The 18,480-nt window shown below is 43.5% G+C and overlaps 1 protein-coding gene across 2 annotated transcripts in view; it reads right to left on the bottom strand.

Moving 5' to 3' along the window:
- Window positions 1–13,361, bottom strand: part of kcnab1a (potassium voltage-gated channel subfamily A regulatory beta subunit 1a) — an 80,201-nt gene extending 66,840 nt beyond the window's left edge. The window contains exon 1 of one of the 2 annotated variants that reach the window (XM_064301724.1): window positions 13,039–13,361. In XM_064301724.1, coding sequence (XP_064157794.1) covers window positions 13,039–13,289 — 251 coding nt within the window. In that variant the 5' untranslated portion in view covers window positions 13,290–13,361. Of the gene's footprint in view, window positions 1–6,195; window positions 6,911–13,038 lie in introns of those variants that run through there. The other variant, XM_064301725.1, reaches the window with a different exon arrangement.
- Between the last annotated feature and the right edge of the window lie 5,119 nt (window positions 13,362–18,480).

Raw genomic sequence — 18,480 nt, 5'->3', positions numbered from 1 at the left:
TGTGTTTTGAGTGCACCTGTGTCTTGTTATCTTCGTGTCTATATAAGTTCTTTGTTTTCCTCACTCGGGTGCTGGTTCCTTGTCTGTGTTCTGCATGACTGTGTTCTGCCCTGCTCGTGGTCTGCCTTATTGCGTGTCTCTGTTATTTCAGGTTTCTCGAGTTCCCTGCCTTTTTGAGTTTTCCAAGTTTCTCTACTTGTTCGTTTGTTCTGAGGAATTTTTGAGTTTTTGTGAAATACCCTCGTGGCCTTTTGTTTGTATTTGTATTTTTGGAAGTAAAGGTCTTTGTTTAAATTTTCCTTTTGATGCCTCGAGTTTTTTCCACTCTGCATCTGGGTCCATCCCCCCGAAAACCTGACACCCAGAGTGTCTTTCTGCACATTCTGGGTCTCTTAAGTCCTTCTGGTCTACCAACATCCAAATCTTACACAGTCAATGAGACGGTAAATCCTGCCAATTATGCTACATCAGCCACGGTGCTAAAATACAGGTTGCTTTTGAATCACTCCGAAAACAAATTAATCAAGTAGGGGATTCCTGGATGTGAGCCTGATACGTGTGTGTGGGCCAGGGGGGGTGCGTGATATTATCCAAATGACTGGGTGAATTATTAATAAAGTAAGTGGACTGTAAGTAATGTAAGTGGACTGATGCAAAATCCACACCTTACTCAGATGAAAAGAGGAGCTAACAGGCTATGATTGAAGAGAAATAATACTTGGGGGTTTTATGGGTAGTATTGGCTCTCAGATATCCGGTGGCATGTTCAAGATCAGTCAGGGAAATGGATACTCTGCAATTCTTTCATTCTTTCACACATTCCACGAGGAGCTTTGAAAACATTATAACATGCCCAGGATGAAGTTTGAAAAACATTCAGTTAAATCTGGGCCTGCCTGAATGAGTCCAACAAATGACAAATAATTTTGAAAGCATATGTTTCCTTTTAATTATACATGAAGAGAGATTCACATTATAGTTATACATGATAATATCGATCTGGTGTTTGCAGAGCTTCAATTAAACCAATATGCACAGCATATTGAGCTAAAACTAGATTTCTTTAAGTTGATGCAGCTGAAACATAAGATGAAAATGCATTGACATCGAAGTATCAGCTTTTGTGCCAGTTAATTACACCACAATGTTGATATTGGAGATGAATTTGTTTATGAGACTAACATTAATCAACACTCAGTCACCCCCAAGGACTTGACAGAAGGGTGTGATGAAACCTTGCGTGCCAATTCCTTTTTCAATCCTGCAAGGCCAATTAAGTATTTAGAGGGGACACCTGCCGATCCACGTTAAATATTAATCATTTTTCCGGGATTAATAAATGATGGGCAGTTGGCATGCTGACGCCTCACTCTTAGCATTTACCTAGCCATGGCGCAGGGGAACATTAGCGGCAGTTTGCTGGGGATTTACACTTAATGTGCAGCCAGGTCTCCGAGATTAGCAGGGCCAGTCTACAGGCTGCACATGTAGCGCAGGCCAAACACTGTACCTGGATCCGTCTGTGCATTTTGGGTAAAGAAGTTTTCTTTGTACTGTACTGTACCCTTTGGCACTGGAAAACCTTTGCACATTCTCAAGGAAAATATATGCGCCCCATCCATTTTTTATGTTCAGCAGCATTGCGATTGATCATAAGACAACTTCTCCAAATTCAGCATTGTCAATTTAGAGATTATGTTTAATAATTTCAGGAGATTTCTCTGATTTAAAAAGAATCTGTTTCTTTTAAAAAGCGAGGTTAGGTTTCTGGAAATAAATGTACAGTCGTGCTTAAGATTATTGTTAAGTTAAAATCTACTTTTTGTGTTATTGTGGGCAGAATTGAACAAAAAAAAATGTTTTCACTTTGGTTTGTTTTTCAGTAAATGTGCATGTATTAACTGAATTCTTCTCTACCTAAAGTAAAAAAATAAATAAATAAACTAGTGGTGGCCTTCTACTTTTGGCCTGCGCTGTACATATTTAAAAATCATTGCTTTCTGCACGCTCTTTCAAATGCTTGCCACACCCGTCTCTCATTCAAAGTGGAGAATGGCTGTTAATGTTCACGCTGAGGTTTCTACCCTGGATATTTGTGCTCATTCATATTTGATGGCGTGTATGGCGACACCCATACTGAGATGAGCCCAGCTAAAGCGATCAAGGCATCGCCAGCGGAGGGAAACCGACTCCAATGGCATGCGTCACATTAGCCTGCAGTGATACTGGAAAACGTGAATCGGACTGATGAGCAAGCTCAACAGTGTCGCATCGTCAGTTCACATGCGTTGCATAAGGCGGCAGGTAATGGAAAAAGCAATGCGCAAAAGCACCATACAGGAATGCCCATCCCCTGGTTTCTGAGTCACGAATCAGCTGACAGAAGAGCACGAGGTCAAAACTGAGTCATGAACAATTGAGATGCTCTTTCACACCCAGCCGTCACACCAGTCGGTGAATTCAGCCTTCACACCAGCCTGTGAATTCAGCCTTCACACCAGTCGGTGAATTCATCCTTCACACCTGCCTGTGAATTCAGCCTTCACACCAGCCTGTGAATTCAGCCTTCACACCAGCCTGTGAATTCAGCTTCTCTTTTTCCTAAGTGTGTTTCAAATGAATCACAGATACTCTCGATTTTCTTCAAAAGCCAGAGCTAATCACTGACATAGCTTACTGGCTTTTATTAGAGTAGACCTCTGCTCTGTAGGTGTTGTCTGTATTAGATCTGTTTTTTTCCTGACTTAAAATCGATCATGACTCCAAAACTGTATTTCACACCCTTGTGCATATTTACTGAAAAAAGCAGGGTGTGCATTAGTCGAAATAAAGGAGGGTTTTCAGCCCAGGTGAAGCAAAACAAACCAAATGGGCAAAGCACAGAACAGAAGGTCAATGAGGAAAAAGTCTGGGTTAAAAATAGCACTCCCCCCCAGACCCAATATAATCATATTAATCCCACAGCCAGCTTAGTGTGACTGGAAATTATATTGCTCAGGGTGTCCCTACCTCAAAGTGCATATGATCTAAAAGCTCTCTGAACTATCTGTGAAGGCTTTGTGCCAGTTCATGGTTGTCTGTTTGACAGAGGTGGAAAAGTCAGGTTCAGAAAGTACAATCACCTGGATTTGCTAACTAGCACAATTCCTCAGGCAGGAGGTAGAACTATTAAGGGAATCAGCTGGCTGAGTTCATGGGTGGAAGAAATACATGACAGGACTTTTACTTTCTCACCCCTGGTCTTTCCACCACTGGTATTTGTTAGAAACAAGCTTAATTCCATAAGGGAGGTGTTCTGAAGAGAGCCATCTAGTGGTAGGAGACAAAGTTTGGTAGTGAGACCAGTGTATGACAAAGGAACAAATGAAAGAGGATCTTTCCATTGACATGGGAATGTGATAAAGAAAACTCCACATGCTATAATCCCATATGCACGTCTTTCCATGTCTATGCTTTCTCAGGCAGAAAGGTGCCCCATCATTTTCCTGTCCAGGGTATTTTTCTGAGTAAATATGTAAATAAGCAATACATTGGTCCCTGAGCCCTCTTTTCCTGTAAAATGGATATGGGTTATATCACTGCAATTGCAACAGATAAAACCATAGATGAGATATGAATTCAATGCAATGTGATTTATCTTGTTTGTGTTTTTTAGTTCAATACTTTACCTAAATGTGAATGAATTGCAAAATGGACACACACCAATCCGACATCCCACCTTAACTACGTATTCCATCAAATATACAATTGTTCTGATATGAATACAAATATACACACACTGCCCTGTCCAACAATAAGCGCAATCAAATTTAATGGACAAAGCAGGGAAAAAAGCAATCATTTCAAATAATAATGCTAAAGTAGCATACCGGCCCTCTTTAATCATAACTAAAAGATTAGAAATACATTAATTTGAGCAGTAATATAATGAGCTACCACTAAACACAATGTTTGCATTTAGAACTAGTCTGTGCCATCTGTGTAATGAGATGCATGAATTGTCTGACCTCCAGAAATGGGCTCTGGCGGGGTTTTACATCACAAAAATACCTTTCTCCCTATAAGCTGAGTTCAGTGACATTCACAGCTAAAAGGAGCAAACAATAAAACACTAAAACAATAATATGAATAACATGAATGTTATGTGTTCTGCATGATGTCAGTACATAGATAAAAAATAAAGATAACATTAGAATCTTAATGTGCTATTTTCTATGAGAACAGAATACAGTAAACCAAAATAATGAATGAAGACCAAATCGGTCATTTGAGGAATGGTCTTGCCTGGGTGTTCACCGAGCAGAAATACTTCATCAATGTCAAATAATCTTCAGAGCCAATCTAAAAAATGCAAAAAAAAATTATATTTGTAGATATTAAACCAAAATTCTAACATTTCCATAACTTTGCTTTTATATAACCACTGGACAGAAATGTGTCTTTAAATACATTTTATTAGTGATAACTTGAACTGTACAGAAATCTGGATTAGGATCCTAAGAGGCCCATGATTTTCCTGGGAACATGCTTTGCCTCTAAGTGCAACACTTCCTAAAAAGGCATGATAGTTAGACATCCAACAGGGGAAATGGTAGAATCTTTCATCTCTTATTTCCAGCTCAAATCACTTGAGCTGTTCAATAGTCCTCATTAGGATGGAATGACTAGTCAGTGGCAATGGATTTGCATCTGAAAAAGTACCTATCACAAGAGGTTTTGCAACACCAAACATGAGCCTTTTGACCCTGGAAGGCTGGGAGTGGAATCTTCCTGCCTGCAAGTATGCTCTCAAGCAGTAGGATGAGGTCATTTTATTTACCAGCCTGTGGGTCACATGATTTATGACAACTGGCTAAGCTTAAAGTCACATGATGTGCTGACCTTCACAAAATGCATGGGGCTTTCATTCACCGGGCAGCACAGGTCTTTGCCTGCATATTGCAGTACATGCAAAGTGGTTTGACCAGAGGACCTCCATGTCTTTCAGCATTCCACATCACAGCCAGAGTATTTTATCATTTTAGCATACTGTCACAAATGCATCCGTGATATACCTAGAGTACATGCTATAGCCACCATGGCTTCACACTACATCCTTTATCCATCTGCTGAAAGACAAGCTTCACACTTTCAAAAGCATTTTCTTTACTGTGGTACACTGGACACAAAATACATCCAGTGATGTCATCAGCGCACAAGAACCTCCATGACCCACAGGACCGCCCATGTTGGGTGCCCAGACCAGAAATAGAGGGAGGAGTGCCAGCCATGCGGGGGTAAGAGGTGGAGAAATAGAGTACACGGCTCATCCTGGCAGTAAATTGTAAAGGGGAGGGGCTGTCACATGGCCACATGGTTACACTGCTGCTGCTCCAAAAACAACACTCCACACTGACCAAGTCCAAAAACACCAGTGAGGAAGAGGCAGAGTAAAGGAAAGAGAAGAGTAAAGGAAATAGAATGGTTTCTCCTTCACTTTCAGATTAATGTTCAGAGATTAAACTCCTGTTCCCTGCCGCTGCTCACTGACATCGGCACGGCACTTTTAACCCTGCCCATGATGGTTGTTGACATTCTGAAACGCTGAACAGAGGCTGCGGTTAGGAGCTGCCTCGGGGTGAAGCTGCATGGGGAACGTCATGCTGAGCTGGAAAAGCAGATCGACAGCTGTTCAATAAGGTTTCCGTGGAGATGAGCAGCAGCATACAGATTTCGCTACCCCCCCTCCCCAACCCTGACATCCCCACTGGCAGCCTCCGACAACATTAACCTTAATGTAAATGAACACTGGAAAAACTGACACCAGATGCCAATAATCTGCACAATATTCACAAAGATTCCAATGATTCATTCAATCTATAAAGCCATGAAATGAACCGCTAGAAATTGACAAATTTATGCAAGTTGAACCAAAAACAAAAAGTGACCAAAAAGTAACAAAACCGGTGCAAACGGTATGCTGGTAACAAATTTGCTAAATTATTTACATTTGGAAGAGCACAACTTCAAATCCGCTCCCCGCTAATTAACACAGCCAAGCACAGAACTTCACAGCTCACAGGCAACGTAAAACAACTAATCTACTCAAACTAGAATGCTTAAAAAAAAAAAAGTTGACCATGCCTCTCCAACCCCCCCCCCCCCATACACACCAATAACAGGCCAAATTCCAAAGTTGACCCCCTCCCTCTGTACCTGTATGCCATCCCAGTCCTTGCCCTGGTGGAGTCCTGCAGTGAGAGCGTGTGCACGTTGAGGAACTCCTCCAGGTGCTTCAGCTCCAGAGGGCCGGTTGGTTTCAGCCCTCCCCAGCACATCATAGGGGTGTACGCCTTGACCCCGGAGCTCTGCCGTCGGTACTTGGAGGAGGCTCTGTCCAGCCTCTGACCCCCTTTCTGTTTGGGGTTTGGGATATCGGAACACGGGGCTTTGTACAGGTACATCTCCCTTTTTCTCTCCGGCTATCCGCAGAATCCCGCCAGGGTCTCAGCCCTCAAGCTGCATGGGAGCAGGGTTATCTTGTTTCCGCAGGTCACGCACGGGGGTTACGCAAAATAAATAAATAAATAAAAAGCGCTCCAACCAACTCAAAGAAGTTTTTTTTTTTCAATAACCCCTGGGTTTTAAAGGTTGAGTTCAAAAATCTGCAGTTGTAAGTGATGTTCCAGTGTGAAGAATGGCTCCTTTTCCATCACAGTTCCCGGTGCACATTGCTTATCAGATTAACTTTGTTTCAATGTCTAATAAATACCATGGGAATCTGGGACATTTTCCCTCGCTCTCTAGCTCTCTCTCTCCCCCTCACTCACTCTCTCTCTCTCTCGCTCTCTCTCTCTCTCATTCTCTCTCTCGCTCCACCTCTTTCTCCCCTTGCTCTTTCTCTCTTTCCTGCCTCCTGCTTGTGCCAAACACTGCCGACACACATGGACCAGGGCCGGGTTTTTGTTGACCTTTGCCATCATGACGTCACTCAAAGTCTGATTGTGACGCTATGTGTTGTCCTGGGGATGGTGGGAACAAAGGGGAATGCCACTTTCCCACATCCAGAGTTTACAGCAGGCTCATGCATCATTCTGGGGCACCTCTGCAGACTGCTCCCCGTTTGCCCCTCCATTCCGACATTCCATGGAAACGGGCCAAGAATGAGACACATGTTGGCGCACACACACGTGTGTGTGTGTGTATATGCAGTCTGGCAGGCAAGGAGAAATACACGCAGCAGCAAAATTAAACATGCACAAAAACACAGAAACACACACTCGCAAAGCTTACACACTGGAGACCACATGAAGGACAGGGCACAGGGGTAGAATACATGGGAATGGCAGCTGGCAGCTGTGTCTATTGTTCTCAAGATCTGGAGACCCTGAACATCAACATAGATGCCGACAGGTTAATGCAACACTGCCATTTTCAAATGATGTATTTTTAAATGATTGACAAAGATAAATGGCAAACAAAACTAGTTTTTACCCTAGGGATCTAATCATTGGACCAGTTTGAATAATCAAACGAGGGAATATTTCTGGTTAACTTGGCCAAAGCTAGAAAAAACTACTGACACAATAAGATACTTGCTTGGATGGACACTTGCGAAGATGAATGAGATTGTTATTATCATATGTGCACAACTTTGATGAAAATGACTGAATGGTCATGGTCTCAAATGTCTAACACCATTTATTCATAGACACATTTTTAAAAATCCTGTCCTTTGTGTTTTCAAACTACCCTACCATATTTATAAATTAGAAGCTAAAGACATCATTTTTTTTGTGGGGTTATTTTGCACATTGTGTAGGATACATTAGAACCTACATGATTTGCCTAGTCCCTCCCCCTACAAGTGTGACCACATAGTACCAAAATATTTCAATCCATGAGTCATGACGAGGAATGTGCACGTGGAAGTGGAGGCGCCAATCAACACTAGAATTCCCCACTGCGTGCGGCAACACGGGCTCAAGCTCCCCTCGCCAGTCAACGCAGGTGTCGGGGGACACAGCCGATCCTGCACGCTCCTTTCTGTCTTTGCCAATTATTTTCCATTAAAGATAATGATCTTTTACTGCATGCCTAATTGGATCAACGATTGTAAGGCTCTGGAGACAACTGTTATTTTAAGAAGTACGCTGACCTACATGGGTGATATCTCGCAGCCATCGCAACCCCTGATACTTGTTCTGACTCTGTTTTGCATGGCGTAACAGCCCAGCATGAGAGTCAACCCAAAATTAATAAATCAGATAATAACCAAGTAATCATTCATACTGAGTGAAAATGAAAAGCTTGCTACCCTGCTTGTATGTCTACATTATAGTAATAATAGAGATGTTTGAATAATAATAATAATGCTATAAATCAGAAGTGCAACATTAAAAAAAAAAATTTTTTCCATTACCTGTCCTATTTTTACTTTTTCAAATGTTGGTTATTGGGTGGTCTTGAATGAATACACAGATATTGACAGCCTGACATTCAATGAATAGATAAAAATCACAAACCCCATGTGGAGTAATGGCAAATGTTGATTTCCCATAGCAGGAGAAATGCGATCTGACCAGGCAGGCTCTTGTTGAGGAGCAGCTAAGCAATGGTGCAAAATTCTTGCAATGTGGCACCACAGCAGTGAGAGGTTTGTGTTTGTGACCTGGTGGTGAAGGCCACGGGGAGTCAGCACTGTTTGGAGCGTGTGCGTTTTCCCATTTCCCTCCCAGCTGTGCGACGCTCTCCTGCTGTACACGTCAATCAACTCAACACCCCCAGAAAAACAAGTCAAATCCGCCCTGCTGAAGGCAACTGGAGTGGAACATCCGCACCGTGGGTGGACAGGGACCGAAGGTAGAGTTCATGCCCGGGTGTGATAGAGCCACTGTGCCCTTGGGTGAATAACGAAAACTATCCAGAAAAAATAAAATGTCAGCTATAGGGCTGCTGGATGGCTCATTGACACTTTATTGTGGCCCCTCAGTGTGGTATACAGTCTGAACAGTGACAGTGCTGACTGTGGCCAGCAGCCCTGGAGTACAGTTTGCCATAGTGTCACTCTGGGAGGGAGGGATTTTACTCATTCATCATACTAATGGTGTATTTAAAAAACCTGGTGGAAACTTCATATAAATTCTAGTGAAAGCAAAATGAATTAGAGGAATAACATCCTTGCTTTAAGTTTTGGTTTTAAATAATTTTTCATCATCTTTTGTCCCATTTCTTATGTTTTGGTTTATTTCTTATAAACCAAAACATTAAAAAACACTGGAGGAGATCTGGGCCTTTGGACACAGGGGGCAAACAGCAGGATTAGTGACAAAAACAATACTTAATAATGAAATAAGAATGGAAAATGAGGAGTATTACCGATATCAACAAAGACACAACCCAGGGTTGCATGGCAACCGACCAAAAATCCCCAGGATATTCCTATTCAGGTACTTTATTGCCACTCACTGGTCACTTCAATTTCCTGCGTTTTAAAAAAAACAAACAAACGATACATTATTAATGCCGCAATTTGTAACAGTCTCTAAACAGCAGTAAAAACTAAAAATGCAATGAGAGACTCCCTGCTAGTTTGGCAAAGTAACATTTTTTCTGATTAGGGGTTGGAATACTACAAAGTGTTCAGAGAAGTGTCATAAAAGAAAAGCTTTTAGGCTGATTAATTCCTCTCAACTTTTTGAATGTTAATTGTGGAATCAAATCCACCTGATTTAAACTGGTAATAGCACAAACGTAATTTCCTTCATCCTCACTTCATCTGTAATTGCACATTACAGATGAAACGGACAATTGTCCATCACAACCCATTTTCTTGTAGCATGTCATTTATGGGCAGCAAAGTGGGCTGTTAAAAGATTCAGCCTCAAGTGGGAGATCTTTCAGGCTTTCCCATAATGCTCCAGACAAGTTTTTGATCCACCCACTTCAAGCAATTTATGGTTAGGAGCCTGACTACAATAACCAGCAGAGAGTGGGAACAGCAGCCAAGCGAAACAGGTCCAAGTCTACAGAGAGGACAGCGCTCCCCCTTTCACAACACACTTTCATGGCCCTTACCAAAATCAGCAAAATGGATTGAAACCACACCACCCTAGTGTATGGCAACACAGCTGCCTGTTACATGCGAAAGCATCAATGGGATTTGATTTTAGTTCAGTAAAGCCAGGTCATGATCATCATCAGCCTTGCCTTTTTCATTTGCAAATATAAATATCTAGAGAGCTACTCTGGTAAGAAAAAAGTATCGTTGGAAGCTTGTCCTCTCTCTTTCTATTCCCCACTCTTTTCCCCTCTGTACATTTCTCTGTGATTTTGAGCTTGGCAGCTGCTTCTGCTGGAACAGACTGCACTGCAAAGCAGATGCACTCGTCCCCTGACTGACAGCTGCAGCCCCTGCCAATGTAGTAAGGACTTAGTTCCATTAGCAAATCACCAGTGCGCTTGGCAGAGAAAGAGGTTCGATGCATCTTCCTCTTATTTCATTTCAGGCCTACACTGGAAATTAATTGGAGAGCACCAGTGCAATGCTGCCCTTGCATTCCTATGCGTGCTTTGGCAGAGCAATACTTTATTTTTACACCGAGGACCCGACGGCTCAGAGCACACGGGGGCGAAATGAAATGAAGAGCAAGCCCCCGGAGCGGCTGAACGCGTTTTGGGGACTGACGCTGACGAAAGGATGTTACGGCAGGGACGGGGCGAACAGAGGGAGTAGGGGTTCACATTCCCCACAGGGTGACAGCACTGGGACACACAACACGGACACGCGCTGTTTCGACTGCTGCACCTCTTCTCCACACCTTCAAACAACAACAATCATTTCTGGCTTTTTTTTGTAGTTGTTGGAGGCAGGCAAATTTCCACCCACTCCTTATAGCTCCTTTCTCAATGGTAACCTCCATCCAGTTTCACAATTTATAGGTTACAACAGATGAAGAGGTACACAAAGACAGACAGAGACTTAATAAGTGACAAAGGAGAGGAAGAGTCCCTTTCCAGAAGTCACAATGCTTTGTGGTAATACCACATGATTAAATGTTTCCATACTGTGAAAGACTTGGTTTGAGACAGCTGTTCTGGGTTTTTGAACTTTGATAGGTTTCAATATCAGATTGAATCATGCGCTGGCCCCAGGTCCTCCACGGAACGTATCGCCAAGGGGCACCAGACTGTGTGGTGGGACAGAGAGGGGTGGGGCTGGGGGTGTATCTGGCCCTGCCTGTCAGCAGCCACGCAGGTGAGAATTCCAGCACCGCCCGGAACGCTCAGGCCCGGAGAGCCCGCAAGGTCAAATTTCACACGCCTAATCCCATTATCTTTAGTGGGAGAGAACGAGACAGCGCGAGAGGGGGCACGATAAAACAATGAGGAAAAAGGGGGGAGGAATTATATCCATCATAGCTATGAATGGCAAGCAGTGATTGGCATACATAACAAGAGTATAAAATGGTCTGTGAAATTCAGCACGAGATAGAGAGTGTGAACCCTTTTTAGGAGTTACATGCCAGTGTTGCATGCGGGGTCTCGCTGTGTCCGCTTGTTTGTCACCAAGGAGGCTTAACGCTGTCACAACACACCCCCACATGTGCTGGACGTGCCATGCCAGGGAGACAGACACTAATAGAAAAAGTAATTGTCACAGCGTGACAGCAACGTGAACACGTCCTGTCTCGGACACACGTAGAGTCTAATTTAAAAGAGCACTGGGCTTTGCCTATGGAAATCTGGCTAATGCCACAAACAGCAGAACAGCCTGTGTGTCTGAGCTGAAATGCCGCTGGGACAGATCTAGCCCTTACTGATCTGTGGCGCATGATGATGGACAAAAACGTTCAGGCTGAAATCCAAGCTGTGTGTAAAACTAAGCAGACCAGAATCAGAGTAAATTATTAAACTAAGAACAGCACAGCATTCAAATAAGATTGGTACAGTCCAATTCAATTCAATATTTGATATTGCTAATTAAGAACAAATATACAGTTGAGGTGACCATTTAAAATACCTGAGATATGCAAAAATGCAGTGAATGCGCCAAAGGTAAGAACACCCACATGGGAGAGGCAGTGAGGTCATTGGCTAGGGAACAGCTCATAAGCACAATATGCCATACAGGTAGTTTCTACTGCACAGTGTATACTGTAATGGTTATACATACGCGTTAATCAATCCTTTTTAATTCGTTTTAAAAAAATATATTTTTACAATGATCCTGACATGGGCTTTGTTTTGCAATGTAATCATCATTAAGGGCATATTTATATGTGTGCTTTTTATTTGCTTTTGATTTATTGGCATTTTTTGCCTAACTCGCTGCCTAGTACCAAGAGGTGGACACACATATGCCTGTTTTAACATGCTGGAGTGGTTTTTGGATGTAACTGAGAACCCACACATGGCTAACTTGGCTATAAACATGCGCTGCTCGTTAATCTTTTGTTTATCCCCTTCCGTGAATCACCCCAAAGTGCATTCTCCCCTAATGTGATGCGTCACGCCCAAGGCCTAAAATGATAAAAACGCAGTAGCAAGCAGAGTTTATGGACTTGACTAAAGGCCACGCCCTTGCTTTGTTGGTCACTGCCCAGCTGGGACCATGAGGCTCTGGGACATCTGCCAGGGAACCAGGGTTTAAGAGCGGGATTACCCGGACGGTCAGAAACCACGACATACAAACATTACAAAAATTCCACGATGATGTCAGCTGCCGAATCCTTTGCCCCTTCCAGTTCCATAAAAAAAGAAGTTGGTCTAAACACTCGAAGAAGCAGCAGCTTGCCTGCACCTACCTACACCCGCCCTCCCAGCCTACTTCAAAATGCTATTATCTCATCCACACACCTGCTTCATGCAATTCCATTCTTTTGAAATGGCCTTTATCGCCTGGTATCATACAAAAATAACTGCCTACACATTCAAAATGATTTCTGTAAATTTTATACCCACTGTCCATTAAAAAAACATGGCAGGTTTTTTCCTGGTTCAAGCATTGATGTATACCCACCCAGCCCCCAGGACACTAATTCTCTTCAGTCCACTCACCGGTAGGGCATGCCAGTCTGGTGGGCAGTGGTGTCCTCCCGGGACAGTCCACAGGTCTTCAGGTACCAGCTGGTTTCCAGCTCCCGGATGAGCATGGCCTTGCGCGCCCTCTGCTGGGCGATGCTGTTACTGCGGTTATCGCGGTTGTTCTCCTGCGCGTTCCGCTGAGCGCGGCTGCTGCCCAGAGACGCCACAGAGTGCTTCCGAAGCCTCGGGGGCTCGTGGGCCCCGCTTCTGCTCGCCGCGAGCATTGCTGTTGCCCTCGCGGGATCCGCTCCCTCTTGCACGGCCAATCAGCTCGGTCACCCGAGCCCAGTCGCCCTGCTCCGCCTCTCTGAGCGCGCTCTCTCCTCGTCCGCTCCGCTCCTCTCCTTCCTCCTCTTATAACCGCGTCTTGTCCTTAAAGTGTAACCAGATCCCGCCACTCCCCGTCCCGGCCCGTGGGCAGTGCTCGAGAGGGAGCGGAGACAAACGCACCAGGGGCATCCGTGACATCCTGTTCTCACAAGGAACACCCCGCCGGGCAACGGATTACCCACCTAATAAATCCAGAGAAGCTGCAGGTATCCTTAGCACACACCCACTCTGCCACCTAAAGACAGAATTAGAGCTAAAATAGTAAAACATCTATACATAATGTACAGTGGGCCTTTACACCATTCCATTTCCATGAGACTTTACCATTGAAGGGGGACTTTAGCCACCCCCACTCTTTAGCCTACCTGCTCTCAGTTTGTATGTGATCTCCAGTGCCACTAAAACCACACGTTTCTAAGCCATTCATGATTTCCTCTACAAACCAATGTACTGATAAAATGTGCAACGGGAGAGTCAGAACACATAGTGTGGTTTAGTATGCAGTGCCTCTGGATTTGAAAGAGTTGCTCTTTCAAAGTGAAGCAAACTAGGTACATGACATTTTGTGCTAAGTGAATTTGTCCTGTTCTACTTTAAAGCTGAAAGGTCCCTTAGAAAATATCCCTTGCTCTACAAGTTGTTTCTGTGAAGACAAAAATACAGACCTTTTAAATAACATGGCTGCAAATTGTTGATGTCCAATTGCTTCTTTGAAGTTTTGGAAAAGGCTTGAATTAATCAGCACCTTTCCAGCCTCTTCCACACTTTGAATTAATTCCCAACACTCATACACACTGAAAGGTGTCATTAGTCAGTCCAACGCAATCTGCAGAGGAGAGTTATGCTGTGCAGCTGGCATACATAAAAAGCTCCCCAAGGACGCAGCAAGGACACTTCTGACTCCAAGCACGTGTAAATAACAGCAAGACGGTGCAGAAAGACTGAAAGGTTAGCCTAACTTTGGCAGAACTTTAAAGCTTCCTTCTTCACCCTCACACCATACAGACGGTCATTTACAGAGACCCTCCTCTGACACCAGCTTAAAATCTGAACCGTGACCCATAGAGATAGGCTACCTGCCAACCAGAGAGTGGACAATAAGTAATTCAGAGGGTTCCTACCCAGACAGAAAGCTACTGCCCTATTTAGCAAAATACTGGTTCTCTGGAAATGTCCAGTTGGCAACAAGTAAAATGCAGGCTACAGTGCTCAGATGACTAACAGTGAATTGGTGTATGTACACCACACCGGACACGCCAGAGGAACAGTTGTGTTCTGAAGATGGGCCTAGGCAGTTGTGTCAGTTGCAATGTAAATAAGCTGAAAGCCCCTGTCACCTGAGGTAGATTCGCAGGCAAATGGCTGGTGTTTGGTGGAGGCAAAGAGCAACGCACTGCAAGCGGGGTATTTGTGAGACGGAAAACAACAAGACATGGGGAAAGCAGAGACAGGAGAAAGAAAAACAAGACCCTTCACAACCGGCGTGTGACGCGAGTGAAACTCTAGAAAAGGACGATCAGTGCGGCACATGCAAAGGAGCACGTTGTCATTCAAGTCCAGGGGCCGTAACTCCAGACCACACTGACCCCATGAAACATGCAGGCATCCTGGTTACAGGAGCTACACAGCATGATGCCCTGAATCACCCCAAACACCCATACGAACACATACTGTACACATACTCACACACACACACACACACACACACACAAATACAGACACATGCACAAACACACACACACACACACACTTACGCATGCACACATATGTATACAAATGCACAAACACACACACACACACACAAGCTGAGACAAATATACGCATCCGCCCACGCATGCACACAAAGCATGTTCGTACACAAACAGAAGCACACGTGACAAAGCACTTTCACATGAAACACAGGGTGATATATTTTTTCTTTAATAAGCAGCAAGCGCCTCTCTCAACAGACAGAACTTTCCAGAGAGGGTAATAAGACCCTTTATAACCCATTGCCTGTGCAGCCCACCATACCAGGCCACAGTTCCACTAACCTTCCTCCACACCACTCGGTGTGTTCACTATCCTCTCTGTTGGCTTCCCTCATTCCTATCCCTGACCGTTTACTGTGTTTTTAAATGCCAGCTGGAGCCCTGACATGTGAGACTTTCCGTTTCCACAACACTGAAGCTCAGTGGGAGCACAAAGACATCAGATGCCACCTCAGAACCCGAAAATTCCTCCCGCAACCTCCACCGCACGCCTGACCTCTGCAGGGACAGCCTGGAAGCCGGATGTCGGCAACAGGAAAAACGGGAGGGAAAATAATGAGGCCTACTGCTGGAAGCATGTCGAGGCTTCAATGTGCAATCGAGAAAGCATATCATACAACCGTAGAAACGCACAAAAGCAGGCCGATGGAAAAATCCTAAAACAGCCACTGTTGCTTCCACTGCAAGCTGTACAATTCCAGGGTCACTTCTGGCTACTTCTTTTGGTTCAAAGTCCACTAAGAAATTCACAATTCCAGACTCTATCTTATCAGGCTTTTTTGTTTTTTTTAGATAAGATGTGCTTTCAACACTAAGATACTAGTGCTTGAAGGGTAAGAACATTTACAGACACAGATTAAGCCTAGTTCTAGACTAAATTCAATTTAGAATTTTAGTCCAAATCTAAGCTTAATCTGTGTATGTGATATTAATATTAATATGATGAACCTTAATATTTTTACTTATTTATATTTGTACTGGATCTACGGCACAGCACATGTGCAAATGAAAAACAAAATCCTATGATAACTTTTCTGGAAAATTCCAACAGTGTTTTCTTGCCAAGTCAGGTAAAACCTGAGCTATATTGAGATTAAGCTAGTCCTAGTACATCAAAACGTCTCTCAACCTTGATATCCACCCATCTAGACATGCAGATTCTGGCTTTTCCTCACTGGGAAAGAACCATAATATAAACTGCTGTCAAAATACTTTTAAATTAGACTCCTATGCGTTCATATGCATCAGTTCTTCAATACACTCAGGAAAGGAACAGAGGATGATAGGTCTCTGTAACACAAGAGGGGGAAGGAAAACTAGGAGGAAAATAAGAAAACCCTTGGTGCTCAGATAACACGGCTGAGAACATCACGTGATACAATCCATCTGGCAGATTACATTTCTGGAACCTATGCACAACATACATACATGGGTGCAGCTATGTTTTGGTGATTGTAAAATGTTTTTTCTTGTTTTTTAACCACCATAAAATATTCTAGCTATGCTAAAAAGGAATCTCTTTTACGAATACATTTTCAACCGAAAACATCAAGAGAACCTGTTTCTATAACATTGCACAACCTTTTTGGACTCTGTCTCTTGATTAAAGAAATTGTTTTTGAGCCCAGTAAGGCAGCCAAAAGAGAATTCACACTAATTGGTCTTGTCTCACAGGCACCCACTCAGCTAAAGGCTGTTCTTCAAAGTCTGAAATAAAGAACTGAGTCGGACTATACCTCCTATGACAGTTAAACTTGTGCATTAGATACAGTAAAACTTTAACATTGCTGTTCAGTTGTTGAATTGTATGAGAGCCCTTGTGAATGACTGTATCTGTTACTGTATGAGAGAAAGAGAGAACATTGGACACATGTGTTTGAGTGAAAGAGAGAATAAGAGAAAGTTAAACAGAGACAGCATTACATTACATTACATTACATTACAGGCATTTGGCAGACGCTCTTATCCAGAGCGACGTACAACAAAGTGTATAACCATAACCAGGAACAAGTATGACGAAACCCCTAGAGAGAAGTACCGGTCCAAGTACAGGGAACAACCGCATAGTTCAACCTGGACCCTGGTGGTTAAACTGATTAACACTAACAACGAGAACGGCAACAACGCAATCTATGGAAAACTAAAAATAAATAAAAATACAAGTAGTCGTTAAGACTGGCGCATCAACTAAGTCACCTATTAAACAGCTGCCTAGATACACCCCTAAGTTTAGTCATTTACAGGGGGGGAAGGGAGGGATGGGGAGAGGTGCAGCCTGAAGAGGTGGGTCTTCAGTCGTCGTTTGAAAAGTGTGTGTGTGTACGTGCATGCGTGCGTGTGTGTGTGTGTGTGTGTGAGTGAGTCTAAGAGAGCAAAAGAGATTGTGGCATTGTGGATTTCCCAGTCCCAATTCACCTCCTAATCACTTTGCTTACACACTAACACACATTTTGCATGCTCACGAGAGTCGCCATTTTGAGCCAAATTTCTAGCATGAAGTAGTTCAACCCTCTGATGCTCCCTCAATAATGAGCAAATTAAAGTGTTGGTTTAAAATGCGAGTGCTGACCCAGCAGGCAGTGCATTGCTTAATGCCCTTACCAGAGTAATTAAAGCATGGCACAGCATACCACATTCAAATGTAATTTGACTGCCATGTCACACCTTTTCAAAAGACAATTATTATCATGGTCATCGCAGTATTGTCTTGTTTGCAAATCAGCGTCGTCTAAAATTATGCTTATTCTGTTGATCAAAGTGTACTGATCCAAACACCCATCTAAATTGCGGTAATCATTATTCGTAATGCAAATGTGCCAGTTCAAAGTAGCCCACTGTGCCCAACTGTTAAGTGATATTCTTTAAAGTGGTCACGATGTATTATTGATAATAATAAATTTTTTGTAAATTCTGAGCAGGGTCGCCTGTTCCACAAGTGCGTCCCGCACCTGTTGCTTTTTTATGCCCTATCGCCTCGATGCCTGCCCTCACATGTGAGTGGCCGTTACGTTAGTGACACTTATGATTAAGCTTAACTCAGAACAGAGGGGGATTGATTAGGTGAATAGGGACGGGAGGGGGGGGGGCATAGGTAGGTGTGTGTCTGTGTGTGTGTGAGACAGAGAGAGAGAGAATTGCACTTGTGTGTGTGTGTGTGTGTGTGTATGTGTGTGTGTGCAAGTGTGAGAAACCAAGAGTGAGAGAGAGCATTGTGCATATGTAAGTGTGTGTCTGTGTGTGTGTGTAAGAGAGGGTGAGAGAGCAAAAGAGAGAGCGAGTGAGTGAGAGAAAGCATTGCACACTGTGCATGTGTGTATGTGTGTGTGTGCGCATG

This window comes from Anguilla rostrata, chromosome 12, assembly GCF_018555375.3.
Source record: "Anguilla rostrata isolate EN2019 chromosome 12, ASM1855537v3, whole genome shotgun sequence".
NCBI lineage: Eukaryota > Metazoa > Chordata > Actinopteri > Anguilliformes > Anguillidae > Anguilla > Anguilla rostrata.
The sequence above is the reverse complement of the archived record's forward strand: the minus strand, read 5'-3'. Positions and strand labels throughout refer to the sequence as shown.